We start from the raw sequence: 26,098 nt of genomic DNA, 5'->3' as shown, positions 1-26,098 counted from the left end.
ATATTCCTGGTCACTTGTTTTACCAGTGGATCCAATTAAGGCACTGTCTTACAAAGACCTGTACAGATTTATCCTCCAGGAATGTTCAACTAGATGTTCTAATGTATTGTAAAAAAAATTATATAATGGGAAAGGAATTGCTTCCAAATGGTATAAGTTAATACAAGTACATTCTTTTGACAATCCTGAACTGACTGAATCGGCTTGGAATGCAAATTTCGACATGATTATTAATTCTGACAGTTGGAAAATGATTTGGACACAAGCATTTAAAACCTTAAAATCTGCCTCGCTCCTACAATCCATCTACTTTGTTTTGCACCGTGCTCACAGGACCCCACATAAATTAGCCAAGCTAAATGTGGATCAATCTGATAAATGCTGGTCCTGCAATAAAGCTCTAGGCTCACTGTCACATATGCTATATGATTGTGAACTACTGCCAACATACTGGATATCAGTATGGAAAACGATATGCTCTATACTAGACATTAATGATAAACTGACTTTGAAAATTTTTAATAATAGGGTTATGTGAACCTAAGTCGTCACTATCAATGGATGCCCAAAAAGCTAAACTACTCCATATCCTTTTATACCTAGCAATTAAGAATGTATTATCATCATCATGGATAGACCTATCTAAGGTTGATTCAAACATGTGGTGGAATTCAGTGTGCATGTCTTTTAAATACGAAAGGGTATTTGCGGAAAAATTAATGTCCACTAAGAATTTTAATAAGCTATGGGAACCTGTAAGAAATTATTGTAAATACTAGTTTCCTGTGTACTCTCTCATGACATTTATATGATATAAAGCTGATTATTACTTTTAGATTACCCTGTTTTTGGCGACTGATATATTACTGTTTATGTAGGCATTTAATCCTGTTTCTTTTGAATCGTGAATATGGCAGTGCTATAGCACACCTCCTACTTGAAGCTATGTTTATGGTATAGCTCTGTTGAGTTTAGAAACCTGCTTTTTCGTTGTTGATGCTTTATACTAGCTATGCTGTATTTGATCATTGCTGACACAGAGTTAAACATCTATGTATAAGTATTGTTTTCTTTTTCTGTATTGTTACCAATAATTCCAATAAAAAGATTCGAACTGAAAAGCTTGATTCCATAAAAAGTAGGCACCTACACTAAAATTGGGCTGGTTAGGAGAGAACATGGGCATGTTTTTGAGTTAGGCGCCACAAAACTTGTCAAAGGTATGGAAAATTTGAGCTACAAAGAACGACTCAGAAAACTGGGACTGTTCACCCTTGAGAAGAGAAGATTGCGAGGGGATTTGATAGAGACTTTTAAAATATTAAAAGGATTTGATAAAATAGACCAGGAAACAGCATTACTAACATTTTCGGAGGTGACACGGACACGGGGTCATAGCCTGAAACTGAGTAGCAGCAGGTTTAGGACAAATGTTAGGAAGTTCTGTTTCACACAGCGAGTGGTTGGCACTTGGAATGCTCTCCCGGAGGAGGTTGTGGCGGAGACTACTGTTCCGAGTTTCAAGCGCAAGTTGGATGCACATTTTCTTGAAAACATTATTGAGGGATACGGGAAATCTGGGTCTCCTATAAGGTGTACTTAAATGGGCCACCGCATGCGCGGATCGCCGGACAAGATGGACCTCGGTCTGATCCGGTGAAGGCATTTCTTATGTTCTTATGTTCTCTTTGTGAATCAGGTGCCATTAGACTCCGATATCAGCGCCTAACTTTAGGTGAAGAAAAAACCCTGGCATAAACTAGGGACAACTAAATATTAGGATGCCGAGCTCTGCCTAAGCATACTTAGGCAACGCTAAGCTTGATTCTTTAATGGGCACCTAAGTTTTATAGAATCAATGCCTATATTGGCGCCTAACTTTAGGCAGACTTTATAGAATCAAGTCCATAGTGTGCACTGATCTTAGATATTATTGGAAAGGGTAAACAGTTGTTCTCTTTTTACCTGTTACATTCTAGTCATGATTTTATAGATCGCAATCATATCTTTTCTGAGCTGTCTTTTCCAAGCTGAAGAGCCTTAATCTTTCACCTTTTATTATTTTGGTTGGTGATCAGTGTCATGGGGTATTAATGTAACTTTGAAATCACTTCTACAGCAGTAATAGGAAAATTTATAAATATTTGAACATTTGTTTTATATCATCCTCTAGGTTATAAAGTACACATTGGATCCAGTCTGGAAGCCTTTTACAGTGCCTTTAGTGTCCCTGTGTGATGGAGATGTAGAGAAAATGATAAAGGTAACATAAAAAGCTATTTCTTTCTACTCTACTTGTTAGTGAACCCAGAAGGGGCAAAATAAAAAGTGCTTGTACATAATCTGTAAATTGCTTTGATTGTAGTACAGAAAGGTGGTATATCAAGAATCTAAAAATTTGGGCGTGGCTTGAAGGCGCAGTGAGGATCGAGCTCTGCAGTTAGTCTTTCTGAAAGAAGAATTAAGCTATTAAATTAATTTCTTTAAGTGATAATTGGGAGATTAGTTTCAATAATGGCTTCGAGCAAACAGATGAAGAATGAAGTTGCTGGCACAGGGTCGGGTAGTGCTATAAGATCAAAGATAGAACCCGTGACTCCTTTGAAAGTGCCGTTGCCCAAAAAAGATACTGATGACATTTTAGCACAGCTGAAACTAATCACAGATATAGTTTCGGACAATGTTAGAATCCTCACAGCACGTATGGAACAGATCGAAATAAAAATAGATCAGATGGAAAAAAGAACGGCAGCAAATGAAACTGAAATACGGGTATACAAATCATATAGGGAGAAAGTGGATACTCTCTCAAGAGAGTTGGAGGACTGTTATTAACAGGGGGAAAAAGGAACAATTTAAGAATAATTGGGCTCCCGGAGGGAGTTGAAAATAATGATGCAATCTCTTTCCTTGAAAACTTTCTCCCAAAGATCCTGCCTCTCAAGACAAAGTATCCATTAGAATTTAAGAGGGCTCACAGGATCCCTACAAGAAGAACAGGTAAAGATTTGAGGCCACGTCCACTTATTTTTAAACTTTTAAGGCATCAGCAAGTCATGGAAATTATCCGGCTGGCAAAAGAAAATAAAAACTTGAAGTGTCAAGATTCAAAAATTCATATAGTGCCAGATTTCGCTAAGGCCACCGCTGATAAAAGGAAAAAATTACTAGATCTATGGCCGCAAATGAGACATCTAGGGACCAAATATGGCTTGCTATACCCTGCTATAATGAGGGTTACCTATGCCAATAAGACAATGAGTTTTGAGGATCCTGAAAAGTTAAAGGTCTTTTTGGAAGCATGTGAACAACTGATGATTTCATGAAAAAAAAAAAAAAAAGAAAAAAAAAAAACCCCAAAACTGTCACTTACTTTTAATATCTTATTTACTTGATTGATTTTTAAGATTTTATTTAAACGTAGTTGAGATTGGTACGTAAGGAATTGCAAAGAATGAAAGTTGGAATCTTTTTTCAATTAACTGTTATAACCGTCCTGGATGCACAGTATTAATAGATGAAATTCTATTCAGAATACTTTAAAAGAAGGCTCGTGAAGATATGCAAAATAGATGGTCTCCATGGCTTGTAGATTCTATCTAATAATTATTCCAGACTTGGACCAAAAACATGAGCTTACGCCATATCAATGAGGCAGAAAAAGGTTATATATTAGATTGGAAAAAGAATCTGAGTTGCAGAAGATCTGATTTGAAATATGGCTTCATCACTGCGAAAATGACTGACAGATAATGATTGTCTTTATAAGTGCTCATACCTCCTCACCTCAGATGCAAATGAAATTGGGGAAAATGAACACTCAAACTATGGAAGAGGAAGAGGATTAGCAAGTGAAAGCACAATAGTTTGTGGAAAACCCAGAGCCAGCTTGAGAGGTGGTCTACGTCATTAAAGTTGGAATGCTCCATGGAGGCGAGTGCATAAAGTGTGTTCGGTAGGGAAAAACAATGGAAGGCTTTCAAAATCAGAAGACACTGCTTTGTTAATTCTGAAAGTACTTTATAAGATCTTGAATATTTGTTTGGAATACCCACAGTAATAACAGAAAAGGTTTTCATTTGGTCAGAATGCCAGGCATGGCATAGCATATACAACAGAGGTTCGTGCTCCTAAGGTTTGCATAACGATGGATGACAAAAGGAGTCATAGGATTGTTATGGTCAGACAGTCGGGTCTCTCAGAAGATTGCAAAGGGAAGATCAGAGTGTCTTTCTCACTTAGAGCCCAGGACCAGCAAGCCTTTTCCACAGTGCTACGCTTAAAGAAGCACCAGAATCAATTAATTTTTGTATTTCTGTTCCCTGAACCTTAATTTTATGTATTATGTTGGTTTATTATTTTTTATAATGTGTTATTATAATTTGTTTTAGAGTGGGGGGGGTAGAGCTTGGGGGGGGGCAGCTTCTTTGGTGGGGGTTGAATTGTATTCTATTTTGAAATTTCTAAGTGTTTGTATTTCCTTTGTTATCTTGACTTCAATAAAAATTATTTGAACATAATTTGTTTTAGATTGTATGCCGCCCTGAAGATTCCCCCTAGTGTGGGATAGAAAATTTTAATTAAACTTGGAAACTTTTTCTCCACTTTCTTTCTTGTCTTTTTTTTCCCTGTTTTTGTGTGTGGCAGTAGGGCTATGTGTGTTTTTGTAGCCTGAATCTCGGGAACCAATTACCTTTTAAAATAACTAACGGCCTCTTTTACAAAGCCACGCTAGAGGCTGCCCTGCGCTAACGGCCCCAAAGTCCATAGAGATTTAAAGGGCTTCGGGGCTGTTGCCGCGTAGCTTTGTAGAAGAGGCAGTAAGTGTGTATAGCTAATTGAGTGGGTAATTTGAACACACTTGGGTCTCTAATGGAATAGATAGTAATTGAAATCACCTATTTTTAAACAGTTGTCCAATTTGCTAGCATTCCTAATCTCTGAATACCCTTCCCTCCTGAGCAGAAGCCCCTGGAGACACATTATCGATGCAAGAGGATATTGCATCCCCTAGTGGGCAGGTCCTGACTACAGGATTATTTTCTACTTCACCAGGGTCTCCTTTTAGGAGACCTCCCTCCTCTGAGGAGTACAGAGGCTGCCAGACCAGAGGTGGGACTTCTCTACAACATCCCTGTAGGTCTCCTCTATGTACTTCTCTGTTTTCTTCAGGTCCTCCAAGTCTACTACTCTAGCCTCAATGGAACGTACTCATTCTCTGAGAGCTAGGAGCTGTTTGCAGCGAGCAAACACATGTAACATCTTGCCAACTGTGAGATAATCATACATGTGACAGTGCAGAAGACTGGATAGCACCCCTTCTATCTGCATCTTATTGAGTTGATTAATTAATTAAACCATATTAAGCTACTAGGAGGACTTGAGCACGAGTTGATGGCACCTAACAACAACAACAAGCTATTGGGAATATATTAGAATAATATAGAGAGCCATAGGATTATATTATGTTCTTTATTTAGTGTTTGTTTCTTAGCAGGTAATATGTAATAGAATTCTCCTGTTGTCCTAATTAGAATAACTGATTATAAATTAACTCTATGGGCTCCTTTTACTAAGGTGCATTAGCATTTTTAGCGCGCACTAACCCCAAGCTACACAGAAAATACTAACGCAAGCTCTATGGAGGCGTTAGCATCTAGCGTATGTGGCATTGTAGTGCACGCTAAGTGCGTGCTAAAACCACTAGCGCACCTTAGTAAAAGGAGCCCTATAAGTAAAGAATTGAGCTAGGGGTGGGTAGGAGAAAGATGATGAATAATAATAAATTGACAAAGAAAAAACATTTTTTTGTGATAATATGCATAAATTAAATGTGTATAGTCATTACTTTACTGTATACACCTTAGTTCCTGTTCTTTTCCTTTATGTATCTCTACCTAAAAACAACCGGGAAGAAGATGCATATAAACTTCCCTGCCTTGGAATCTACCGTATTTTTCGCTCCATAAGACGCATTTTTTTTTCCACAAAAATTGGGTTGAAATGTTGGTGTGTCTTTTGCAACAAAGATACAAATTTTTTCGACCCCCACCCCAGGTACCTTTTTAAATATCCCTTATAGCCTGGTGGTCCTGTGGCATATCAGCCAGCACTATTTGGGCCCGCGCCACTTTCTGAATGGCGCCGTCAGTTTTCGCGGGACTTGCAAGAACTGACAGCAGCCATTCAGAAAGCAGCGTTTCTTTCTGCAGTTTTCAGCATGGAGGGGAACCAGGGTGGAAGTGAGTCCACAGTTGCTTGCTCGGCACGACAATGTTGCTGCGTTGTATGGAGGTCAGGCTTCTCGTTGGGACTCCTGCTTTTGGGTGCTAATTCTTTGCCTACCGCGCTCCTCCCAACACCCAGCCAAACCCAGCGATTTGCGACCCAGTTTCAAATGAGGCAGGAACAGCCTGTCTGTGGCGCAGATGACTGCCGAAGGTTGAGGCCACACACCATCCACAGTGAAATGACAACAGAGTGAAATGGAGCAGTGTCCCCACATTGTACCAGTCAGCCAGGAAATGCATTGGCGGCCCCTCCAATGTTACGAGCAACGGCGATGTAGGCAGGCTGCGCATCTGCCCCCGTGAGCCCAGCACCTCAGCGGCTGCTCAGGAGCAGACACAGTCTAGGTTGGAGGCCAAGCCATACCTCTGCTCAGAGCAACCTATGAGCCAAAGCCCCCAGGCATAAGAGTAGTAAGACCAGCAAACATACTTGCACACAGCACCTCTGTGCACAAATGTCTTTCACACATACAACCTGCCAGACCAAACACTCAATGATGTCTTGGAAGAAATATTTTCCTTGAAGAATAACGATTTTTTTTTCCCTGAAGAAACTGCCCTGCTCTTCCCCTTTCGGTGCTTGTATTGTGTGGGGAGGATGGGGCACCCTGGAATGGGTGCCGGGGTTGGGTGCAGAGCCTGGCAGGGAGTGATTGGGGCTGGGTGCAGAGCCTGGTATATATTAGTACACACTTTGTTTTAGAATGTTTTATTTCTTGTTTTCCCCCTCTAAATCTAGGGTGCATCTTATGGTCAGGTGCGTCCTGAAGCCTCTCAGCTTCTCTGACCTTGAATCTTGGACCCATTGTTCATTTTTATTATTTCTTCTAAATAACTGTATACTTCTTTTATGACATGCATTTGTGCCCCATTGGTAGAATATGTTTTCTAATAAAGAACCTGTGGACATCCTTACAACTGAAAGCAAAAAATATGACCGTATGGTGTCAGTGATGTCAGTGTGCCTTTTTAATAAGGACGTCTCTGTATAAGCTGTAGAGATAAATAAATGATAGTAAATATTGCTCAATTGTTGTTTTTTCTCTTTTTCAAAGGTATTATGTTATGATTATGACAATGATGGGGGACATGACTTCATTGGAGAGTTCCAGATTTCTGTAGTTAAGATGTTGGAAGCACAAGATGCTAGAGCAGTAAGTGGTTTTTTTCCCTGGGTACCTCTTTTCTACAGTCCTTTGTTTCTACTCTAGAAGCTGGAACACTGCATGCTGTGGAAAATAATGGCAACATGATGTAGAATTCAGTTGCTATGGACAATCATTTTGTTTGCTAATGATATATTGGTGACATCAGTGGTGTCAAGAGTCTGAAATTTTAGAGGGAACAAAAATAGGTATTTTAGAAATATTTACAAGTGTAAATAAAAGCATTTTACACATGTAGATTGCATACATATGTTTCAGAAAGCTCCTATTTACACATGGAGATCCACACTACACAAGAGATTTCAAGGAGGCATAGTCTGAGTGGGTCAAAAATTTACCATGGTAATGAGTATGAGAAGAAATTTCCCTGTTGAGTTTTACACTAGCTTAGAGGTATGCACAAGTGTTAATTTCAACCAGGACTCTACGTGAGAGATTATGGGAGTAATGTTCTGTGGGGCATTTTGATTTTGTAAAAGTTATATTGAATGCCTTCTGCACAATCCTCTCTGCAGCAGCCTATGCCAGTATTGGTTACAGTAGTATGGTTTATTTTATATAATATACACCCTTCCTTATACAATAACAGAATGGTTCACATAATTACACATGCATCAAACAATCCGGCAAGTATAGTGTGGAGAACAAAAAACTATAGCAAAAATCTTAACAGAAGAATCTTAGCAAAAACCTTAGCAGGTCGCTGGTGTTGGTGGGAGCAGGCAGGTGGGAAGGAACTGGTGATTGACTCTGGCTGCTGCGGTTGTAAGGGTTCCCGGCTGCTTCTGGGGGGCGGAGCACGCTCACACGCCCGGCCCAGTAAGAAGAGAGGATACCAGCGGGTCGCTGGTTTCCTTGCGGAGCTCCTCGAAGAGTGTGTGTCTACTCACAATCAGCAGGCCACGGAGACACACTGTCATTTAAATCAAACTGACACTCTTCAGCACTAATATGAAGATCTACATGCAGTGCAGTAACTTATCAGACTGGTTTGCAAGGACCAGTTCCGCAGAGAGGTGCAAGCTACTGTAGTAGATGTCCGGTCTGTAACAGGTCCAGTCAGCTTCCCAGCAGTTTCTTCTGAGGGCTTCCCGGCAGTCGCTTCACAAAGGCGCGCACTAAGGTGCACGCACCTTTGTTGTGCGCCTTCGCACCGAACAGCCGCGCGCGTTAGCGCTGCTTCTTTTACAGTTCTCCCCTACTGGATCGGGGGAGGGGCAGAGCTGTGTTCAGGTGCTCTGCTGGTGAGGGGCTCCCAATACTGCCGCTGGTCTCGGTGCGGTGTTAGCGCTGCTTCTTTTAAAGTTTTCCCCTGCTGGATCGGGGGAGGGACGGAGCTGACTTCAGGTGCCCTGCTGGTGAGGGGCTCCCAATACTGCCACTGGCAGATAAAGACCTGTACAGTCCATCCAGTCTGCCCAACAGACCATAGAAGTCTATCCAGCATTGGTCTCTCTGTTCAGCCATGATTAGGGCACAAACCGTAGAAGTCTGTCTGGCACTAACTTTGCTTATCAATTGTGTTGCAATCTAATCACTGCTAAACTTGTTTGGTTCCAAGCCTTCCATACAGGATTCTTTAACCACCTCTATGATGTTAGCTCAGAAGCCTTCTCTAGGATTGTGGTGATAATTGTTGCCTGCATGGCTCCGGCAGCTTTGCCTTATTGTTTGCTTTCAGCTTCATTTTGGCTCCTGATGTTACCTCCTTCAGTGGTACCTTGTATCTAACTATCCTGCTACAGCTTTCTTAGTGAGTGTGCTTCCTCTGATCACTTGTTTGCTGTCTTTCCAGTCTTACATTTTGTGCAGACCTCTTTTGGAGGTTCTGAGGCTTGGCTCATCGATAAGTCACGAGCCTTCAACTTTTCATGTCTACGGTGTCCATGAGCTAGAACCTTGCTGTTTGTTCTGGGCCTATCATCCTCTTTCTGCTTTCCCCTGTATCTCATCACTTCATTCATTGGGTCATGCCTTCTGGATGAATAACATATTCAATGACATTAATTCCTGCTCTAGTCATTAGCCATGTTCATTTTTCTAGATGGCTTCATCAATACCTTTAGCGCTTTTCTTACTCTTAGATAATTATCTATGGAACTCCCATTTACTGATGCTGCAGTTTGCTCCTTCTCTGGGATTTTTGTTTTGTCCTGCCCTAACTGGGGCACTGCTTTGCTACATCCCATTCGCTCTGGACTGGTTTGGCATAGACGTAATGGAAGGGAAAATTATGTTTCTTCTTTGAGGGAGTAAACAGACAGATAGACAAGGGCGATCCGGTCGACATTGTATATCTGTATTTTCAGAAGGCATTCGACAAGGTTCCGCATAAATGACTACTTCGGAAAATTGTGAGCCATGGAATCGAGGGTGAAATACTCACGTGGATTAAAAAGTTTCAAGTTTATTAGGATTTTATATACCGCCTATCAAGGTTATCTAAGCGTTTTTTACAATCAGATACTCAAGCATTTTCCCTATCTGTCCCGGTGGGCTCACAATCTATCTATCTATTTGGAGCATAGAAAACAGAGAGTGGGGGTAAATGGACAATACTCGGACTGGAAGAGAGTCACCAGTGGGGTGCCGCAGGGCTCGTTGCTTGGACCCATGCTCTTTAACATCTTTATAAATGATCTGGACATAGGTACGATGAGCGAGGTGATTAAATTTGTGGACGACACAAAGTTATTCAGAGTAGTGAAAACGCAGGGGGATTGCAAAGATCTGCAACGTGACATAACCAGGCTCGAGGAATGAGCATCGACATGGCAGATGAGGTTCAACATGGATAAGTGTAAAGTGATGCATGTCGGTAACAAAAATCTCATGCACGAATACAGGATGTCCAGGGCGATACTTGGAGAGACCTCCCAGGAAAGGGACTTGGGAGTTCTGATCGGCAAGTCGATGAAGCCGTCCACACAATGTGCTGCAGCGGCAAAAAGGGCAAACAGAATGCTAGGAATGATAAAGAAGGGGATCACAAACAGATCAGAGAAGGTTATCATGCTGCTGTACTGGGCCATGGTTCGCCCTCATCTGGAGTATTGCGTCCAGCACTAGTCGCCGTACATGAAGGACACGGTACTACTCGAAAGGGTCCAGAGAAGAGCAACTAAGATGGTTAAGGGGTTGGAGGAGCTGTCGTACAGCGAAAGATTAGAGAAACTGGGTCTCTTCTCCCTTGAACAGAGGAGATTGAGAGGGGACATGATCCAAACATTCAAGGTACTGAAGTAGATAAGGACAGGTTGTTCACCCTCTCCAAGGTAGGGAGAATGAGAGAGCACTCTCTAAAGTTGAAAGGGGATAGATTCTGTACAAACATAAGGAAGTTCTTCTTCACCCAGAGAGTGCTAGAAAGCTGGAACGCTCTTCCGGAGGCTATCATAGGGGAAAACACCCAACAGGGATTCAAGACAAAGTTAGACAAGTTCCTGCTGAACAAGGACATACGCTGATAGGGCTAGTCTCAGTTAGGGCACTGGTCTTTGACCAGAGAGCTGCTGCATGAGCGGACTGCTGGGCATGATGGACCACTGGTCTGATCAGCAGCGGCAATTCTTATGTTCTTATGTTTCTTACATGATAATTTTCTTTATTTTAGTCATGCCAGACCAGTCCAGAAGCCCTCCCTATCTGGTTTTGTTAACAGTATAGCCTCAGGCATATTGACTTTCATCTTTTCCAACTGTCAGCTATATTTGCTGTAAGCACTATTGCTTGGCTATTCGAAATACAGTGGCACCTTGGTTTACGAACATATTTCGTTCCAGAAGCATGCTCGTAAACAAAATTACTCGTATATCAATGTGAGTTTCCCCATAGGGAAACTCGCTTGTTTGGTTCCATTTCCCCCCCCCCCCCCCCATGGCTTCCGGTGCTGCTCCACACCACCACATCCCCAAAAGACCCCCCTCACCCCCGAGGCCACTGGTGCGCTTCCACATCCCCCCCATGAACCGGCATTGTGTCCCCCCGCTCGCGAATACCCCTCCCCCCGCAAACCGGCATCGCCCCCCCTCACGAACCCCCCCCCCCGGCGTAAACCGGCATCCCTCGCCCGCCCAAACTGAAGGCTTACCCTCATCTGGCACCGGTACATAGCACCAACCCACAGGAGGTGCCGGTGCCCGAAGATCCTGCCTCTTGCTGGACTGGGTTTTTTGCATCTGCGTATGCTCAAGGCCTTCTGGCTCTCGTTCTCTCCGAGCATTTAAACTTGAGTGACCTGGGCCTACATAGAGTGGTGGGTGAGGCACTGGTCACCTTGTTGGGCAGACTGGATGGACCTTGAGGGTCTTTTTCAGCATTGCTTTATTAGTCTGTCACTTTAATATACTTTTTAATGTTATTGCTTTCACAGTTATAAACAGTCTCTTTAGGTTAGGTTCAGTTTTCTCTAATAGTTTTAACTTTTCAAAGTGTTTTACCAGCTATATGTTATGTTGAGTATTTTTAGTACAACAAGTGAAAAACAGATGATCCTTTGCTCTGTCATTCAAAATACTGAGCATCTAAGACTGCACAATGCCCTTATTTGGCAAAGCACACATGACTTTTTTTTTCTGTGTCCTTCCACTGGCTGACAGGCACAACCCACAGGTTCTGGACTGGTCAGGGTTACTAAAAGAAAAAATAAAAGCAGGTAAGACCTAATTTTCTCCACTTTGGCCTAGATCAGGGGTGGACAATGAGGGTCGCAATCCAGTTGGGTTTTTAGGATTTCCTCAATGAATATGTATGAGATCCATTTGCAAACAATGGAGGCAGTGCATGCACATAGATCTCATGCATATTCATTGGGGAAATCCTGAAAACCCGATTGGATTCCGGCCCTCGTGGCCTAGATTCACTAAACTTACCGATCTGGATCATTGTTGGGCGATTCTTGGCCGAGTTCTGCCGAGTAACCGATTCACAACAAATTGTACGTGCAAATGATCTGATCGGACGCACGCCCTACAGCAATCCCATGGATCGCTGTAAGAGCAATCGAAACGCATGCGCAGAGTATCCTTGTTGGTTATTGATGCAATTTACGCATGCGTTTGCACTTCACCCTTCACTATGTAGTTAGTGGGTGGGGTTTATTCCCGCACGTCATTGCCGGGCATTGGCTGCGCCGCCCACAAAGCACAAGCAAGCTCAAAAGAAAGGGGGAGAGGTGGTCGCAGTTTAATTTTGCTAGCCCTATGAGTAGGACATTTTTAAAAAGAAATGACCGACGCAGTTTCAAGTTTAATATGGATTTGATATACCACCTTATCATTTGTTTCAAAGTGGTTGTACATTAAAAAATAGGGTAAAAACAGGTAAAACATTTAACATAACTTAACAAAAGATAAAGTACACCAGTGATCTTCAACCACCGGTCCATGGACCGATGCCGGTCCACAGAAATTTCCTGTCGGTCCACAGGGCCACTACATGCATCAGGCCCAAAACAGTGTTCTTCAACCGCCAGTCCACGGTGCGATCGATGCAGCGTTATCTTTGAGCCAGCTCCCTCTTCCTCACTGATTCAGTGCACAAAGCCACGGGCAGTGACTCCTACACGTGTCATGCGCCTGAACTGGAAGCATTTTCTCTGACATTGCAGAGGGAAGGCTTCCAGATGAGGCACAGGATGTGCAAAGAGCTGCTGCCCACAGCTTTGTGCACTGCATCAGTGAGGAAGAGGGAGCCGACCTGAAGATAACACCAGGGGCGGCATAAAATGGCCAAGCGGGAGCAGGCCAGAAGATAAGGCATAGCATAGAGGGAGGAAGACAACAAAGGTAGGGGGGGGAATGATATTATTTTTGAATTTTAGTGATTGAATTATGTCAATTTTGAGAGTTTACATCTGCTGTCAGTGTGCTTTGTGTAGTTTAATGTTGTTAACCATTATATGTTGTTAATAAGATTATATTGTGTATCTGTGAAAAATGAATTAGTACTATTATGGGGGCGGGGTCTGGGGTGGAGATTGGGTAGAGATGGGCAGGGTCTGGCCCATGACTTAGCCCAGTGTTCTTCAACCGCCGGTCCACGGACCGATGCCGGTCCACAAAATAATTATTTTATTTCTGCCGGTCCATAGGTGTAAAACTAAGGCCAGTACTGGGCAGACTTGCACAATCTGTGTCTGTATATGGCCATTTGGTGGAGGATGGGCTGGGGAGGGCTTCAATGGCTGGGAGGGTGTAGATGGGCTGGAGTAGTTTTCGGCAGTAGGAACCCAAGCACAGTACCAGGTAGAGCTTTGGATTCTTGCCCAGAAATAGCTAAGAAGAAAAAATTAAAAAAAATTTTAATTGAATCAGGTTGGGCATACTGGATGGACCATTCGGGTCTTTATCTGCCGTCATCTACTATGTAAAAAGGTTGAAGAACACTGAGGTACACTACTGGACAAATAGGTATGAAGGGAAGAACTACAATAGTTAAAGAAAAGTGAGGTACAAAGGGAAAAGCAAAAGGACGGGGTTAAAAACAAGTAAGTCCAATACAAGTGGACTAATAGAAGAAAAAAAATTTTAAATCCTTAAAAGGACACTTAAATTTGAAAAGCATCTTTAAAAAGGAATGTCTTAAGAAAAGACTTAGGGCTCCTTTTACTAAGCTGCGATAGCGGTTTTAGCGTGTGCTAAATTGCTGCACACGCTAGACATTAACGCCAGCATTGAGCTGGTGTTAGTTCTAGCTGTGTAACGCAGGTTTAGCGCACGCTAAAAACGCTATTACAGCTTAGTAAAAGGAGCCCTTAAATTTCTCGAGGTTAGTAATCTCTCTTAATGCATTCGGCACTGAGTTCCAGAGGGAAGGGGCAACTACCGAAAAGATAGTGTTTTTTCTGGTGTTAATATGGTTCAGGGATGGAATTGCTAATAGATTTTGATCCGAGGAACAAAGAAGCCAGATTATCGAACAGAACACGCTTTAAACCCATGGGTTAAAACCACGGGCTCTTTTTCTCTTTTTACAGAATATATAAAAAATGAATTCTTACTCATATGTAAAGTTAATTTACAGTTTTATTTTTCATTTTGATGGTTGTTTTATATGGGCTTGTAACCTCAAGATTGATATTTCAGGACAGAATAGTACAGGAGAGTTGGCAAAGATAGTAAGCAACTGGTCCTCAGCAGTCGCTTCTTTTCAAATCGGCAAACCCAATCGGTGTTTCTTCTTCTGCTTAGTGAATTGATCGCTTCCTACTTTTGCATGCCATTTGCCCTCGTTTGCATGGGCAGATCGTATTGGGTAGGAGATTGATTGGGCAGACTTTCAGTGAATCAGGTCGGGGAACGATCATAAAACTGGTTTTGCGATTGTCGGGACACGATCAGAAGGTTTAGTGAATCTAGCCCTTTGTAACTTCAGGGTGTGTGCCCTAGTCTTTATATTTTCTGAAAGAGTAAACAAACAATTTGCACTTACCCATTCCATTGCATTCACAACTTTATAGAACTCCCTTTATGTCTCCCTTAAGCCTTCTCTTCTGCAAGTTGAAGAATCCTAGCTTCTTTAACCTTTCCTCATTCTATCCCCTTTATCATTTTGGTCACCCTTCTCTGTGCCTTTTCAAATTCTGCTGTGATGGTTATTTGAAAATACAATGCACAATTTTCAAATAGAAATGCTAGCAATTTATATGAGGGGGTGCTGATAAGTTCTCAGTCCAACCAGCCAACTTCCAAAATTCTAAGCATTATTTTGCCACTGTAGTTGAAAATTCAACTGTAGTCTGAATTCAAGAAAGCCTGGGATAGGCACGTGGGATGTCTTAGAGAGAGGAAGAGATAATGGTTACTGTAGATGGGCAGACTAGTTGGGCCATTTGCCCTTTATAGAAACATAGAACATGACGGCAGAAAAGGGCCACGGCCCATCTAGTCTGCCCACACTAATGGCCCACCCCCTAACTACCTCCATGAAGAGATCCCACATGCCAATCCCATCTTTTCTTAAAATATTGCACGCTGCTTGCCTCAATTACCTGTTGTGGAAGATTATTCCAGCGATCAACCACCCTTTCGGTGAAGAAATATTTTCTGGTGTCGCCATGAAATTTCCCACCCCTGATTTTAACGGATGCCCTCTTGTTGCCGTGGGTCCTTTAAGGAAAAAGAGATCCTCTTCCACCTCAATACGGCCCGTGACATATTTGAACGTCTCGATCACATCTCCCCTCTCTCTGCGTTCCTCGAGTGAGTACAGCTGCAACTTACCCAGTCGTTCCTCATACGGGAGATCCTTGAGTCCTGAGACCATCCTGGTGGCTATTCGCTGAATCGACTCAACTCTCCGCACATCTTTTTGATAATGCGGCCTCCAGAATTGTACACAGTATTCCAGATGGGGTCTCACCATGGATCTGTACAACGGCATTATGACCTCGGGCTTACGGCTGACGAAACTTCTACAGATACAGCCCATGATTTGTCTAGCCCTGGATGAAGCTTTCTCCACTTGATTGGCAGTCTTCATGTCTTCACTAATGATCACCCCCAAGTCACGTTCTGCTACAGTCCTTGCTAGGATCTCACCATTTAGGGTGTAAGTCCTGCATGGATTTTTGCCGCCAAGGTGCATGACCTTGCATTTTTTGGCATTGAAACTTAGTTGCCAAGTCTTTGACCAATGCTCCAGCAGCAGTAGGTCCTGCGTCATACTGTCGGGCATTGAGCTTTTGTCGGGCACTATGCTTTCATCTGTTGTGCGGTTGCCTACCATGTTGCACAGTTTGGCTTCATCGGCGAATAATGTAATTTTACCTCGAAGCCCCTCAGCCAAGTCTCTTAAGAAGATGTTAAATAGGATCGGGCCCAAGACTGAGCCCTGCGGCTCTCCGCTGATCACCTCTGTCGTATCGGAGAGGGTACCGTTTACCACTACCCTCTGAAGTCTACCTCTAAGCCAGTCCCTAACCCATGCGGTTAATGTTTCACCCAGTCACATCGAACCCATCTTGCTCAATAACCTGCGGTGTGGGACGCTATCAAACGCTTTGCTGAAGTCCAAGTACATGATGTCCAGGGACTCAAAGTAGTCAAAGAAGCTGATCAGATTTGATTGGCAGGACCTTCCCTTCGTAAAACCATGTTGATGGGGATCTCGTAGATTCTCCTCGTTCAGGATCGTATCCAATTGGCGTTTGATTAGTGTTTCCATAAGTTTACTCACTATCGATGTGAGACTCACCGGTATGTAGTTCGCAGCCTCCGTCCTGCATCCTTTTTTGTGGTGTGGAATGACGTTAGCCGTTTTCCAGTCCAACGGGAGTTTTCCTGTACTTAGGGAAAGATTGAAGAGCGCTGATAACGGTTCCGCCAAGACGTCACTCAACTCCCTGAGCACCCTGGGGTGTAGTTTGTCCGGTCCCATAGCTTTGTTCACCTTGAGTCTTGATAGCTCCTCGTAGACACTGCTGGGCGTAAACTCAAAATTTTGAAATGGGTCTTCCGAGTTTTCCCTCGTCGGCAGCTGAGGGCCGGATCCCGGCACCTCGCAAGTGAAGACCGAGCAGAAGTATTCATTTAAAAGTTTGGCTTTGTCGGAGTCCGATTCTACATAGTTCCCGTCGGGTTTCCTAAGGCAAACTATCCCATCTGTGTTTCTTTTTCTGTCACTAATATACCGGAAGAAGGATTTATCACCCTTCTTGATGTTCTTCTCAAGGTTCTTCTCCATTCGGAGTTTGGCCTCCCTGACTGCCGTTTTGACTTGGCCAGATAGTCTTCCTTGGATTCTCGCTTCCCTGATTGTTTGTAGATGATGAACCCTCTTTTCTTCTTTTTTATGAGGTCTGAGATCTCCACAGAGAACCACTGTGGTCTATTGTTTCTTCGCCATTTACTTACTGATTTGACATAACAGTTGGTTGCTTCGTGTAAGGTTGATTTCAGAGTTGACCACATTACCTCTACATTATCTGTTTCGGCATGGTTTTGCAGTGCCCGATGGACGAAATCTCCCATGCTTTCAAAGTTTGTGCCCTTAAAGTTGAGGACCTTGGTTGATGTGCTTGACTTAGTGAAACCTTTCCTGAGGTTGAACCATATCATGTTGTGGTCACTGGAGGCCAACGTATCGCCTACCGAGACCTCTGTGACACTTTCTCCGCTGGTGAGTATTAGGTCTAGTATCGTCCGATCCCTAGTGGGCTCTAATACCATTTGTCTGAGTCTCGCTCCCTTTATAGAGGTTAATAGCTTCCTGCTGCCGCTGGTCGTAGCGGAAAGATTGTTCCAATCCACATCAGGCATATTGAAGTCTCCTAACAATACTGTGTCTACGCAAAGTGATATTCGACTAATTCTATATTAGTCTTCGACTAATTCTATATCCATGTCCTGTTGTCTTAGAGGTCTGTATACTACATCAAGATACATGCATTTGTCCTTCCCCCTAGCCAAATTCACCCAGAGGGATTCCCCGGTGTACTTGACATCTGCGATTTTGGTAACTTTGATGTCTTCTTTAGTGTATAGTGCTACCCCTCCTCCCATTTTGCCCTCTCTGTCCCGCCGAAGTAAGTTGTATCCCGGTATAGCCATATCCCACCCATGGGAGTTTGTGAACCAAGTCTCGGATATCGCCACCACATCTAGGTCGGCGTTCCTCATTTCCATCTCTAATTCCAGAATCTTATTGCCCAAACTGTGGGCATTAACGTACATAGCCCTCCATACCTTATGTTTGCTATGTCCCTGTGTAGATATTCCTGCTTGAGCTAATTGGACTCCTATAATACTGTTTGCAATGTGTGTACTTACCTCGGACTCAGAAATGGATTGGCAACTTACCTTGCCAAGTTAGTTACTTGTGCCAGCACGTGAGTGGGTACCCTCCCCCAACTTACCTAGTTTAAAGCCCTACGAAGTAGGCGGGCTAGTCGGTGTCCAAAGATGTTCTTTCCCCTTCTGGTCAGGTGAAGTCCGTCAGGTCCTTGTAGTCCTTGCAGCGCCTCTCAATGGTTCAGGAATTCGAAGTTCATCTCCCTGCATCATCCGTGCAGCCAGTCGTTTGTCCTCTGGATACGATCCTCCCTGGCTCTCCCCTTGCCTCTCACTGGGAGGATCGAGGAGAAGACCACCTGCGCTTCCATCCTCCTCAGCTTCTCACCCAGGGCTCCAAAGTCTACAGATAAGTTCTCCGTGGTGTTCCTGGCAGTGTCGTTCGTTCCAACGTGGATGAGAAGCATGGGGAAATGGTAATGGGGCTTGATAAGTCTGTCTAGGCTCCTGGCAGACAGCAAACCTCTCTTGATTGCATATCTGGTCTGCAAATTGGTCCCTCGGTGCCCCTCAGCAGGGAATCCCCAATGACTACCACTCTGCGCTTCTTTGGGGGGAGCTGATCTGTTGTCTCCGGAACTGGAATTGTCTGGTGGACAACTTCCTGTACCTCATTGGCAGGTTCCTCCTGTAACAGCTGGAATCTGTTCCTCAAGTTGATTAGTGGGGTCGATGTTAAACTGCCCTGTGAACGAGAGAAACAGACAGAAGAAGAGGAAGAGGAAGGTTTTCTACGTTTGCCGGTGGAGGAAGTTACCAGCTGCCAGGAGTCAGCGTCTCCAGCCTCTTCTTGTACCCCAATCGTTGGTTTAAGGGTAACAGGTTCGGACAGTTTGGGCATCCTGAGGATGGTCTTGTCTGCCATCATGTTTCTATAAAAAGAGTATTATCTTATTTTGTTAAGTGTCAATTTGCAGAAACAAAATTCTATGTTTTAATATTGTTTCAGATCATTGATTGAACCATATCCATGTCATTCTTTTCTTGGTTGGGCTGAGAACCTTTCAGCACCTTCTTGTATGTGGAAGCAGCATCTATGTGGAAAATAGTGAATTTAGATCATCTGTGATCTACGTGTGGATACATTGAGCACATCAAAAATTAATGTTTAGAAAAAAGGTGTGTTGGGGCTTGGTTTGAGCAGTGCTGAGGAATAAACATCTGCAAAGCTATTACACTCTAAGTTGGAAAGTCTAAACCCTTGCTATAAATCCACACAAAAGCTGAACTAGACCCAGATCAGTAAAATCCGTTGGATCGTTGTGGGGCCAACAAATTGTCTGATTTTAAAACTGTGATCGATGTCCAACTGACTTTGCATGCAAATTAATTTTGCAGAGATCAGTCATAATCTCACCACATGTGCAGAGCTGGCAGGGGAAGCTCCGAAGCAGCCTCCTGCTGCTCTGCTGTTCAGGGCAGGAAGGAAGAGTAGGGCTTTTTTTATTGGGCATAGATATGCTTGAAGACTTTTCTCTTTCAAAAATTTGTTACATAAGTAATTTTATTTGAAGAAACTATTACAACCTCTTATTGTGTAAACCGAGTCGAGCCTCTGTTAACAGGAGGATGATCCGGTATATAAACTGAAAGATTGGATTGGATTGAATCTCTCCGCTATGGCTTTGTCTTCCCTGAGAGCCCTTTTTATCCCTCGGTCGTCTAGCAGTCCAACCAATTCTCTCCCCGGCTTCTTGCTTTTAATATACCTAAAAAGCAAGTGATCTGCTTTGCCTATGGCCAAATCACAGATGTCTTCCCAAGATTCCATTCTGCCGTGATTCATCCATCCTTACTCTTGCATCCATGACAGGTTTGAGAGTGACCAGATCACCAGCTGATATCTGCTAATATGCTCTGTATTATCCACACACACATCAAAACATATACATGCTATATATAGCTGCCTCCCCCACTCCACGCAGCTCCTGTTCACAATACCTCACAGCATGACTCTTAATGCATGACCACTGCTTATATTTTCACTCTCTCACAGATGACAGAAGCTGCTCACAAAGGAAGTAGCTCTTGATCCCTACTGTGACACTCCAGATAGAGGCCTAGGAGCAGTACAACAGGGCCCACTGCTGAACCAGGCCTATATGCTGGGCTAAAACCGCATTCTGAAACTGAAAGTCCCAGTTTAGCTCGCCCTCTATTGTTAAGGGCTTTCTGATACCCTGTTGCATATAAGCTGCTACTGTATGTAAGAGCTTCAGTTAATTTGTTTGGATATTTTGTTAAAAGAGAGCCAATAGCTCACTTCCAAAAACTGTTTATTAAAATTGCAATTGAACTGGTATTTTGGCATCTAAAACAGCATAAGAACATAACATAAGAACATAAGCAGTGCCTCCGCCGGGTCAGACCATAGGTCCATCATGCCCAGCAGTCCGCTCCCGCGGCGGCCCAAACAGGTCACCTGTCTGAATCACCAGAAGGGGCCCCCTTGCCACCCTGGTTTCCCATTGAAGTCCTATCTTCCCATCGAAGTCCTAACCCTCCGGTTTTGCACATGCACGACCTGGTCGGGTTTCTATACTTATTTCCTGGATACTTCTCTCAGTATCCCACGATCCCTTTGTCCCTCAGGAATCCGTCCAATCCCTGTTTGAATCCCTGTACCGTACTCTGCCCGACCACTTCCTCCGGCAGCGCATTCCAAGTGTCCACGACCCTCTGGGTGAAAAAAAACTTCCTTGCATTTGTTTTGAACCTATCTCCCTTCAGTTTCTCCGAGTGCCCCCTCATACCTGTTGTCCCCTTCAGTCTGAAGAATCTGTCCCTATCCACCCTCTCTATGCCCCTCATGATCTTGAAGGTCTCTATCATATCTCCCCTGAGCCTCCTTTTTTCCAGGGAGAAGAGCCCCAGCCTATCCAACCTCTCGGCGTATGGGCAGTGTTCCAGCCCTCTTACCAGTTTCGTCGCTCTCCTTTGGACTCTCTCAAGCACCGCCATGTCCTTCTTGAGGTATGGCGACCAATACTGAACGCAGTATTCCAGATGCGGACGCACCATCGCTCGATACAATGGCATGATGACTTCCCGCATCCTGGTTGTGATGCCCCTCTTTATGATGCCCAGCATCCTGTTGGCTTTTTTCGAGGCTGCTGCGCACTGTGCAGATGGCTTCAGTGATGCATCCACCAGCACACCCAAGTCTCTCTCAAGTCTGCTGTCTCCCAACAATGCCCCCCCCATTTTGTAGTTGAACAACGGATTCTTTTTCCCTATATGCATGACCTTGCATTTTTCCACATTGAAGCGCATTTGCCATTTGTCTGCCCAGTCCTCCAGCTTCTCCAGGTCCCTTTGCAGGTCCTCACACTCCTCCCTGGACTTAACTCTGCCGCACAGTTTGGTATCATCTGCAAATTTTATGACCTCGCACTTTGCCTCTTTTTCCAGGTCATTGATAAATATGTTGAAGAGTAACGGCCCCAGCACCGATCCCTGTGGCACACCGCTTGTGACTCCCCGCCAGTCAGAATATTGGCCCTTTACTCCAACCCTCTGCAGTCTACCCGACAACCAGTGCTTGATCCATCTGTGCACATCTCCTCCCACCCCGTAGTTCCACAGCTTCCTAAGCAGCCTTTCATGTGGCACCTTGTCGAAAGCCTTTTGAAAATCGAGGTAAATGATGTCGATGGGTTCCCCATTGTCCACCCGACTGCTTATTCCCTCAAAGAAGTACAGAAGGTTCGTTAAGCACGACCTTCCCTTACAGAATCCGTGCTGGCTTGTTCTCAGTAGACCATTTCTTTCAGTGTGCTCGCAAATGCCGTCCTTGATCATAGCTTCCACCATCTTCCCTATAATTGAAGTCAGGCTCACCGGCCTGTAGTTCCCGGGGTCACCCCTCGATCCCTTCTTGAAGATAGGTGTGACATTCGCCAATTTCCAGTCCTTTGGTACCTCTCCAGTTTTCAAGGATAGGTTACAAACATGCTGGATTGTGCCCGCTATTTCCTGTCTTAGTTCCTTCAGAACCCTTGGGTGGATCCCGTCCGGACCCGGTGATTTGCCGCATTTTAACCTGTCTATCTGTTTGAGGACATCCTCCTTATTTACCTCTATGTGTTCCAATTTTTCAGCCTGTTCCCCACTCATGAGCTCCTCTGAGTCCGGTATATTAGATGTGTCTTCTCTCGTGAAAACCGACGAGAAGAACGTGTTCAACCTCTCAGCTACCTCTTTATCCTCCTTAATCACTCCCTTCCTATCCCCATTTATTCCAGATTTGGTGACATATTGGAATGAGGAGAATCTTATCAATTTTGCTCTAGTAATTTTAAACTTGATTCATAGGTATGAAGGAAAATATAGCTTCTTATTTAGTGGGAAAGCTGTAGCAAAACAATGCATTCCCCCCACTCCTTGGAACTTCATTATATTTAAAAATTAGACATGTAACTAAATATGCATAGATTGGAATGAATGTTTATTAGATATCCTGTCAGGCATATGGAGCCATTAGAATAGGTTTACTAGACATCCGAGAACCTGAACATGTCCTCTTTTTAGAGGACTGTCTGGGTTTCCGGACGGATTTTCCAAAACCCAGCAGTTTGTCCGGGTTTTGGAAAGCTATGAACACTGGCTGCGTCTGGAGGGCTTCCAACAAGAGGAGGGCTTTCAACAAGAGGAAAAGAGACACGCTTCTTGGGGGTGGGATTGGAGGTGGAATGGCCGGGGGTGGAACAGGGTGGGGCCATGTGTCCAGATTTTCCCATTGGCAAATCTGGTAACCCTATATTACAACCAAAGCTGAAAAACCCAGTATTGTCCTCAGTGCAACTAAAATTTTATGACAATGAATACGCAGAAAGTAGTTCTGTTGCAGTAAATATTTGTAATACAAATTAAAGATGATAAAGATTTGCAGTGAATTTGGCCCTGTGATATTGTTACATTTCTATTTGTTTTCTAAAATTGGCAGGTTTTTTTGAAAGCACTGTAAAATACCTTTTTTTTTTTTAATTACAGATAGAGGTGGAATGTATTAATCCAAAAAAACAAATGAAGAAAAAGAATTACAAAAATTCAGGAATTATCATAGTGCGATCATGCAAGGTGAGGAGAAGCTTTCATGTTGTTTGTCACAGCAGAATTAAAATCAAGTTCTGAAGTGTAACACATATCACATCGTAAATAGCTCTAACTCAAGGTTTTATTTCTTAATGATCTTTCTGTTATTAGGGTGCCCAAGACAAGTTACACTATAAGCAGTAATCAGTATGGTGCCACTTGAGCAATAGCCTTTCACACCTATATATACATATATGTGTAACTCGTCTTGGGCACCCTAATATATATATGTTTTTTTTGTTTTATTTATTTGCAATGCTTGATACCTCAAAAAGTCAACTAAGGCCCAGATTCACTAAAGATAGCGACTCAATCTCTATTCGCCAATTCTCTGGTTGATTTTTAAACAGCGATTAAATCACTATCGAGTTTGCATGCAAATGATTTGTACAGAGGTGCAAACCATTTGCATGCAAACTCCCTAACTCAATCGCTCAGTGAGCGATTGAGTTGGTGCAGAGCTCTGACAGTAGTGACAGGAGAAGCAGCCTCCTGTCACTGCTGTCAGCGCTTCTGTCAGGAGGTTTTGTTTTGTTTTTAAATGGCACAGATATTTTGTGTGTATTACACAAGCAAAATATCTCCTGGATAATAAAAAAGCCTCCCAACAGTGCCCCCTCCCTCCCCCAACCCCAAAAAATTGGCAGGAGAGACGCCCACTCCCTCCTGCCACCAGATGTCCCCTGCCACTCTTAAATATGGCAGGAGGGATGCTCACCGCCCCCCCCCTTCCGAATTTCTCCCCTCGAACACCCACCCGCCAAACTTATGGCAGGAGGGAATGCAAATTCCCTCCTGCCATTGTTATAAAAATTATTATTAAATGAAGGGAACTCCACCAATAATATATATCCCTCTCTGGCTTAAAGAGATATATATTATAAAGAACTATTAATTTGGGCAAAATTAGCTCGCTTGATTAAAACTTAGCTAATTAAATATCAAGAACTAAAATTCTGAACATTTATAAGCAAACTGAAAATTTATTTAAAAGCATTAGAATCAAACGGGTAGAAGCAGTTACAGTTAGGCTGTTTTTGAGCAAAGATAATAGGATTACACAAGACAAATGTTGCTTAAGCAGCAGGATCAATTTATCTGGATTCAAAAAGTTACTCATAATGTGAATAGTCCTTAAAATGGAGAAGAGGCCACATGGCCTAGTTGGGCCCATGGCCATTAGATGCACATGGCGATCCAGGGAGAAGAAGAGTTGTAGCTTGATCCAGGCTGGTTCCAGAGGGAGAGAGAGCGTCTTCCCCTCCTGAGAAAGGGTTTCACTTCATATTTATAAGGGTTGAGACCTGTTCTAAAAATAGAATCTTAAGTCTCTGGACCTATAATGCATAGTAGTTGTCCCATCCCTGAGGCTAACAGAGCATCACATCCAATCATAGAGCAGTCTTTTCAATTCCTTCTGCTTTTAGGTGATGTCATGATTGAATTAGACTAGCTTAAAATGGTGTCCCAATACAGAATATTGTTACTTGTCCTTGCTGAATGTGGTGTGAATTAGAGAATGAGACGGGGACAGATTTTTCCCTGTCCCCGCAGGAACTCAATTTTCCCGACCCCACAAATTTTGTTGCTCTCCCTGTCTCTGCCCCATTCCTGTAAGCTCTGCTTTAACTTCACAAGCCTTGAACACTTGTGATTTTAAAGTGTTTGAGGCTTGTGCAGATGAGGACAGAGTTTGCAGGAACAGGGCAGCGGCAGGAAAAGGACTCGAGGGGATGGGACGGGAAAATGAGTCCCGCAGAGACAGGGAAAAATTTGTCCCCGTTTCATTCTCTAGTGTGAATCTATGTCTGAGTGGTTTGAAATGGAGGATAGACAGATGAGGTCATCTGATTGAATCTTCTTTGAGTGGCTTAAAATGGTGTGATGAGCTTCTATTGTTCTGCAGACTGGAGTAGTCCAGAGATGAATTTGGTATGAAGGGCTTCTATTGATCTACATCCTGTTAAATTCTGTTTAGTTCTGGTATCCACCCTGGCCATGTTTTTGTACTTAACACTTTCTGAGGGTGATGGCTCAGTCCTTTCTTTGTGTTCTATTGAATGGGGCATTTAATACCTTTCTGAACAGATGGCTGTGCTGGCTCAAAGACCAAATCAGAATTTAAATCCATCAGAATTACTCATTTAACTTAAATTCAAATAGAGTTAACTTTACGAGAAAATTCTCGCACAGGCCATCTCATCTATTACCAAACTCATAAATTTCGCCCTACACTCGGGCCTTTTTTCTCCAGAAATGGGTCATATTGCCTTGACCACACTACTGAAAAAATCTGACCTAGACCCCTCCACACCATCCAGCTATCGCCCAATAGCAAATATCCCTTTCCTAACCAAGATGCTAGAGTCCATCATATCTACCCAACTCTCATATTTAGAGAGATTCTCTATTCTCCTACCTTACCAATATGGCTTTCGTCCCAACTTCAGCACTGAATCCCTACTGACCTCCTTAATCTCAAAGGTTCAACAACTTCACTCTCGAAATAAATTCGCCGTCCTCCTAAAATTCGACCTTTCCGCTGCTTTTGACGTTGTCCATCATGATATCCTATTCTACCAACTCTCTGAGATAGGCATTAACTCCACAGTCCTAGACTAGTTCTCAAAATTCCTACATTCTCGTTCTTACACTGTCAACATGAATGGCTCCTCATCCGCCCCCTGGAAACCGATATGTGGAATCCCACAAGGCTCACCTCTATCTCCTATTCTTTTCAACATCTATATGTCCTCCC

The 26,098-nt window shown here is 43.3% G+C and overlaps 1 protein-coding gene across 2 annotated transcripts in view; it reads left to right on the top strand.

Moving 5' to 3' along the window:
* CPNE2 (copine 2) overlaps positions 1–26,098 on the top strand; it is a 476,132-nt gene that overhangs the window by 221,815 nt on the left and 228,219 nt on the right. For both annotated transcript variants that reach the window (XM_033943760.1, XM_033943758.1), the window contains exons 7-9: positions 2,174–2,263; positions 7,346–7,444; positions 23,239–23,325. In XM_033943760.1, the coding sequence (XP_033799651.1) occupies positions 2,174–2,263; positions 7,346–7,444; positions 23,239–23,325 (276 nt within the window). The remainder of the gene's footprint in view (positions 1–2,173; positions 2,264–7,345; positions 7,445–23,238; positions 23,326–26,098) is intronic.

The sequence above is a fragment of the Geotrypetes seraphini genome, chromosome 4, assembly GCF_902459505.1.
Source record: "Geotrypetes seraphini chromosome 4, aGeoSer1.1, whole genome shotgun sequence".
Classification (NCBI taxonomy): Eukaryota; Metazoa; Chordata; class Amphibia; order Gymnophiona; family Dermophiidae; genus Geotrypetes; species Geotrypetes seraphini.
This window is presented reverse-complemented; position numbering and strand designations above follow the sequence as displayed.